Source organism: Watersipora subatra, chromosome 1 (genome assembly GCF_963576615.1).
Source record: "Watersipora subatra chromosome 1, tzWatSuba1.1, whole genome shotgun sequence".
Taxonomy (NCBI): domain Eukaryota; kingdom Metazoa; phylum Bryozoa; class Gymnolaemata; order Cheilostomatida; family Watersiporidae; genus Watersipora; species Watersipora subatra.
Genome location: NC_088708.1, coordinates 60703624 through 60710801, shown reverse-complemented (window position 1 = coordinate 60710801; position 7178 = coordinate 60703624). Strand labels below are relative to the sequence as shown.

Sequence of the window (7178 nt, the reverse complement as noted above, 5' to 3'; positions counted from 1 at the left end):
CCAGCATTTTTCAATCTCTTCTCTAAGAGGGAGATATTCATCTCTCTCTTATATATATACTAGCTGTACTACCCGGTGTTGCTGGAGAAACGAAATTTTTTAAATATTTATGAACGTAAGTCATTTCCATACCACCCAGGAGGTAGACAAATAGCGCATTACTTATTTTTTAAGGTGGCGGGTTCCCCAGTAGGCATATAAACCACCGAAAATGTATACATTTTTATGGTAGCTTTATGAATCTTCATATGCAGCACATAGATGCTACCTAGATGTTGTCTCAGTGATTAGAAATCACTTTTTGCATATTTGACTTTTTATCTAACATGCTTCTGAGTCAACCTTGCTCATAGTGTTCTATTGTTGTATTAATATTTTTCTTTCACTATTACCTTTTCCCTTTGTTTTTCTATCCGTTATAATAAAAAAGTGTTCGCAAACAGATAAGTGATAAAATTAGAGTTAAAATATGTTAAAACAAAGAGTTGAAAGAAACATTAAAAAAATTTTAAAATATTCATACAAACAAAGAGAACTTCTTTAAATAAAAATGATTGTAGAAATTATTTAAATTCAAAGAACTAACGTAAAAACCATGAATGAAATAAAAGTTTTGTAATATTTGTGGACATGTCATTTCCACACCACCCAAGAGGTAGACAAATGGCGCATTACCCATTTTTGTAAGGTGGCGGGTTCCCCAGTAGGCATATAGACCACCGAACATGTATACAGTGTTTAATATCTCAAGAATTTTATTTTTGAAGTTTATTACATGACAGTGGAAATATAAATTCTTTAAAATATTTTATGAGCAAGGCAGATTGTGCCAATCCAAACAATTTACAGAAAAATAAGACATCAGTAAAAGTGTTTAAATGTGAAATAATTAGCAAGCAATTGTTAGTCTGTTCTACCACAATGGTTGCAAAAAATATGAATTGATAGAAATATGATCTACAAAGTGAAAAACCAAAATATCATGAATAATAACAATGAAAAGTTACTGTTGCTGAGGAAGATATCCTTGAAAATTTGCCGAGCATACTGCTAGTGTATCACTGAAGCCCTTGAGGGTAAACAATGCTCTTTGTCTGGCCGAATGGCGAGAAAATGTATGGAACATTTTTACTGCCTACTCGGGATAGCACAACATACAACTGTTCATGAGAAAAGCAAGGAGTAAGGAGGTTAATGCCGACAGCTTTTAGTGTTTGACCTTGGGATTTGTTGATAGTCAAAGCAAATGACAGTCTAACAGGAAACTGAATACGTTTAAATTGAAACGGCACATTTGTCGGAATTAGTGGTATTCTAGGGATAAAAACTTGTTCACCCATCGCAGCTCCGGTAAGCACAGTAGCACAAATAAGATTTAGGAATAGATTTTCGATGATCAATCTTGTTCCATTACAAAGTCTAGGTAAATCCAAATTTTGAAGAAGCATAACTGGGGCACCAACGCATAGTTGAAGACTATGAGGAGGCATACTGGCAGGCTGTAAAGAGTTCAAGAATTCTGTAGAATAATTGACAGTCATTCTTTTCAACTTCCACAGTCTATGCTGAGGAATGAAGTCGTAGTCCCAGGAATTTTTTCAAGAAGTAGTTGATTGATGTGGTCAACAGTGTCATTTTTAGGTGCCAGAATGACCCTTTCTTTCAGCCATTGGTGCTGTAGATAGTTTCGTGAATATTTGGGTACACTTTTTGTAGTAAATTTTCTTCTGTGTCTACAATAAATTCGCAATTATCAGGTAGAGAGATTAGCCCATTGTTAACTGGTAGCTTTCCCTCACCGATATTTAAAAGTTGTGCAAAAAACTCCCCCAAAGCGTCATCCCCTCCCAGATGCACTCTCACATTTGTCGTCAATTTACAAACTTCTACACAGTGCCATATATAAGAATCCTTTAAGCGAGCTTTGAGTTCATCAGCTGGAGTTCCTTTAGGTATGACCGTTAGGATTTGACAAAAATCGCCAGCAAGAAGTACACATACACCACCCATAAGTTTGTCACTGTTATAAAGGTCTTTAAGCATGCGATCCAGAGCTTCCAATGTTGCTTTATGTGCCATTGTGCATTCATCCCAAACAATTAATTTTGTGGTCTGTAACAATTGAGCCAATCCAGTACCTTTACGGATGTTGCAAACAGGAGTCTCCAGGCGTCCTATATCTAATGGTAGTCTAAACATGGAATGAGACGTTGTTCCACCTTCCAGCAATGTAGCGGCTATACCTGAAGATGCGACTGCCAGTGAGACTCATAAGAATCACTCTCATAATTAAAGGAGCAGTCATACAAAAATGCTGCATTAAACTTTTCTCTCCAAGATGTGCATCTTCTTGCAGCAATCCGCCCTCGATTACACGCTTGTCTTTGTGCACGTTGTTCGTCAGTCTTCAAAGATCTTACAGTTGCAATCCGCCCTCGATCACACGCTTGTCTTTGTGCACGTTGTTCGTCAGTCTTCAAAGATCTTACAGTTTCAATCCGCCCTCGATTACATGCTTGTCTTTTTGCATGTTGTTCGCACGTCTCCAAAGATCTTACAGTTGCAATTCGGTCTCAATCATACGCTTGTCTTTGTGCATGTTGTTCTTCAGTCTGTAATGCTCTCTTTTCTCTAGCCTTTGCTAAGCGTTCATTTCTTTGCTACTCAGTTTCCAAGGCTTGAGCAGCCGCTTTCTTCAGCCTGTCTTTTCTAAGTCTTTCTTCTCTTTCCTGTGATGACTCACTGCAGGTTCTTTTCTTTGGAGGCATTAGACAATGTGTAACTTTTGAGAAAACATGTAATAAACAAATTATTAAAAAACGTAAAGAATGTAATAGGAGAATGTAAATCCAAGATTTACAAATGCATGTGTAAATATAAAATAATGAGGAATAACTGATACTTATAATGTTACACGATAAATATTAATAATAAAGATTGGAAACTGACTAAGTAAAAATAGCAGTGTTTAAAAATGAATAATGTTAAAACTTCAAACACAATACTCAACTTACGTTTCAAAAAATGCAAGGTGAATTAATAACAATAATGAAACAAACTTTAAAAACTAATATTATAAACTTCAAAGGTTATAAGAAGTTTAAGAATGTAATAGGAGAATGTAAATCTAGATATATATTTCTCAAAACATGTAAATGATAAATCTTACAGATAATCTAACAGATAATCTCACAGTAATCTTACAAATGTTTGTTGTAAAAGTAATCACAAATTACTAATATTAATAATAAAGATTAGAAAATGATTAAGAAATAATAACGGTGTATGAAAATGAATAATTTTAAAACTTCAAACACAATACTCAAATTACGTTTCAAAAAATGCAAGGTGAAATAATAACAATAATGAAACAAACTTTAAAAACTAATATTATAAACTTCAAAAGTTATAAGAAGTTTAAGAATGTAATAGAATGTAAATCTAGATATATATTTCTCAAAATATGTAAATGATAAATCTTACAGATAATCTAACAGATAAACTAACAGATAATCTTACAAATGTTTGTTGTAAAATGTAAACTTAATTACGAATTACTAATATTAATAATAAAGATTGGAAACTGACCAAGTAATAATAGCGGTGTTTGAAAATGAATAATGTTAAAACTTCAAACACGATACTCAAATTACGTTTCAAAAAATGCAAGGTGAAATAATAACAATAATGAAACGAACTTTAAAAACTAATATTATAAACTTCAAAAGTTATAAGAAGTTTAAGAATGTAATAGGAGAATGTAAATCTAGATATATATTTCTCAAAATATGTAAATGTGTGTAAATATAAGATAGCGAGGAGTAACTGATACTTGTAACGTTACACGATAAATCATACAGATAATCTAATAGATAATCATACAAATGTGTGTTGTAAAATGTAAAATTAATTACGAATTACTAATTGGTTAGGTTCAGAAGGAAAGATGTGTAAGTTAGTACACAAAGCGAGCACTGATAGGAACTTTTGTGATTTTCGTGTGCGTTTGCGAACTTTGTCTTATCTGTCTGTTGAGAAAAGGGAATTGCGCTTGGTAATTTACTATATCGCTATTAAAATAAAGGTTTAATAACAAACTGGAAAATATTCATCCAAACGAAGATGTTTTAATTTGAACTAAAAGAAATGACGTAAAATATTTTTTAAACAAACAATGATTTAGTTCGTATTTAATGATTGTGGAATGCAAGGTACCAAATGAGAAGTCAAAAAACATAATGTAGCTGTGAAAAGTCTCTTGAGTAGCGGAAATAAATTAGTAACTAAATGTAGATGTAAAATAAATAGCAGGTATGTAAGGTACGAAATGTCGAAGAAACATATATACCCAGTTTGGTGGGTTTTTTTTAACAAGGCTAATTAATAGTTTGCCCACGCATAGCGTATCTGTTATATGAGAATGTATATAAAAACACACAGGTTTAAATAAGGCGTTATAGCTCAGTGGTAAAGCATCCAGAAACAGTATACTGGAATGCCTTATAGATCGTCGATGAGAAAACCGTTGAGAGTTCAAATCCATCAAATGACAAAAAACAAGATTTTAAGATTTATGGCCAAATTTCCGACACACGGACACACGGACTTTGAGAAATATATATATATAGATATAAGACATATAGATATATATATTCATATAGAATCAATGTCTCAGCCTATAATAAAAGCCAAAGGCATAGATTATGTACACACATTCATAATTTACTTGAAGAAAGTTTGATCTATCAATAAAAAAATGCATCTTAAAGCCAAGGAATTTGCCTAATAATAGCATTATCTTTTTTCGAATGGAACTGATGCATTTCCTTTCAAACTATAGCAACACAAAATATAAAAAGGTCAAGTCAAAAATTTCAAGTAAGCAAATTGTTGATTACAAAAAATATCTTCTTTCTCCTGTAATCAAGTTGAAAAGCAGCCAAACTCAGCTCCCTGAAGACCTTTGCAGCCATTTCAAGTGACTGATTAAAGGTGCTTAAAAGAGGAAGTGAATAGGACATGCGATGCTACTACTTGCTGTTTGCAGGCAACTTGCACAGACGTACTACGAGTAATAGGTATCATATACACACTGCTGATAACTTAATTATGGTGGACTATTACTTTATGGTTATAAACTTCAAGGTAGGTTATATTTTTCATGTAGATTTGGCTCTAGTTCGTGAAGTAGTTTCTGGTTCACACAATTCCATGACCTAGATGCAGCACTGCCTAAGTTTTGTGTCATCGATGTCTATGTGTTCGATGACAGTGAAGAGTGATTCATCATTTCAATTACCAACTTGTACCTTCATATACATATATGCATGTTGAAAGCAGTCTCGTATGTCTCTGTGTACATTAGCAATGAATGTTGATACATCGATCAATGCACTAGGCTCAACTATTATATAAATTGAAGATTGTCATGTATGTTCGTTTGTACCCAATCGTGTTGATCTGCTCAAACTAAAAACTTTTGACCAGATAAAAACCATGAGCTTAAAGCCTACCAAAGGAATAAATATTGTATCTATAAAGGTTTGCATGTATATCTTACCAATAGCTTGACATTGGTTTGTGCAAACAAGGTGTGACAGCAGCAGTCGAGCTATTTTGCAAAGATCATGATGCTGACAACTTTATTTTGTTTAGGAGTAATTGTCTCATGAAACAATCTATAATAGTTCAGTACCCAAGCAATAGACGATAAACTAATCCAGGTTTTGCCACTATAAGTGTGGTATGTCTATCAGCTTGGAGTATTAAATATACTTAAGATTTAGGAAAATGAATTCTTTTTTTGTGAAAAGATATTCTGACTGGTGCCCACAACCTACGATTGTTACCGGACGATGCCTATAAAACCAATATTATTCTATCACTCCTGAATTAGTTCTAAAGCTATCAAATATAAAATTACTTAAACTTTTTCAAAACAGTAAATACAAAATCTCAACACTATCAGTACTAAAACAGCAAAAGACGATGTCTTCAACATTGTGTTATATGCGTCTTATCGAGTATTAGCTAGTCATTTATATGAATGCCTAAAAAACAGCTATGGCCAGACTAGGGCAAAAGAGGCAGAAAGAAAGAAACAAATTGAATATTGATTTTAGCATAACTCTCAATAGTGACAAACTTTGCGGTATACAGTACTGTATTAAAAATTCTCTTTTGTTGTATTTTATACATTTAGATAACTCAAACCACACATCCATTTTGTGTTGATTTGATATCTTTCAAAACTTTATGCTTACTGTTGAGAATTTTATCTATATATTTCTCAGCTATCATTTAACTCATATGTGTTTTGAGTTAAGGATATTTATTTACTTATTAACACAGCTGTGTATCATTATTTGTATGCTGGTAAATCTTCTCGCCTTCTAAATGTTTATAGATTTGGTATGTAATCAAGTGGATTGGACTTTTTTGTCATCTATCTCTTTTCCGATTGGACATCTTGTAAGAATTCAACCTATCATTAAAATGCTTACAAGTAATACATGTATATCATGCTTAAGCTACATTCTATTTATGTCAGTTTCAAGCTCTGTAGAGGGTATTTTTAGATTACCTGAAATGACAATACAAGCTATCACATCATCAGCCTACTCTTCTCTTACAAGTAACTACAATTAAACAAGCAGGGCCAAGGCCACACATACCAATACACGCATTAACCATGGTTTCATAGCAGATCATATCACACCAGCAATAACTCTGTTCTATTGTGCACTAGGAAATCTTTAGCACCAGCAGTATAACTAGTTGCATCAGCGCTCTAACCAGTTGCACTAGAAAACAGCCAGATCATTTATTGATTATATTGGCATAGGGGTACTAATTGCTATTGGCTGGTAGCCTTGTTTATTTCCTTTTGTGAAACCTAGCAGACATGAGATATTTTTGCCAGCTCAACTTGTTATTTTGGAGTTGTCCACTCTCAAACAGAAGGCTTAGAGAGACTATAACGCCTAACCTGAAAGAGATATCAGTCCAGCCCACTTATTATTAGTATCATAATATGCTAAAACAGAATGAGCAATTTTCATACTTTAGTATGGGAAAGTGTCAGTGTTAATAAGAAATTAAAAGTATTTCCGTTATTCTTCTGTAGATCGGCTGTTACCTAAACATTTGTTTACCATGAAACATCAGAAAATTGATTG

At 33.1% G+C, this 7178-nt stretch overlaps 2 protein-coding genes across 2 annotated transcripts; both read right to left on the bottom strand.

Moving 5' to 3' along the window:
- Nucleotides 1–1058: 1058 nt before the first annotated feature.
- LOC137389852 (ATP-dependent DNA helicase PIF6-like) lies at nucleotides 1059–1541 on the bottom strand. Its single transcript, XM_068075993.1, has one exon. It carries the CDS (start codon nucleotides 1539–1541, stop codon nucleotides 1059–1061), a length of 483 nt encoding a protein of 160 aa, XP_067932094.1.
- Nucleotides 1542–1662: 121 nt separating this feature from the next.
- Nucleotides 1663–2079, bottom strand: LOC137389843 (uncharacterized). Its single transcript, XM_068075981.1, has one exon. It carries the CDS (start codon nucleotides 2077–2079, stop codon nucleotides 1663–1665), a length of 417 nt encoding a protein of 138 aa, XP_067932082.1.
- Nucleotides 2080–7178: the final 5099 nt, after the last annotated feature.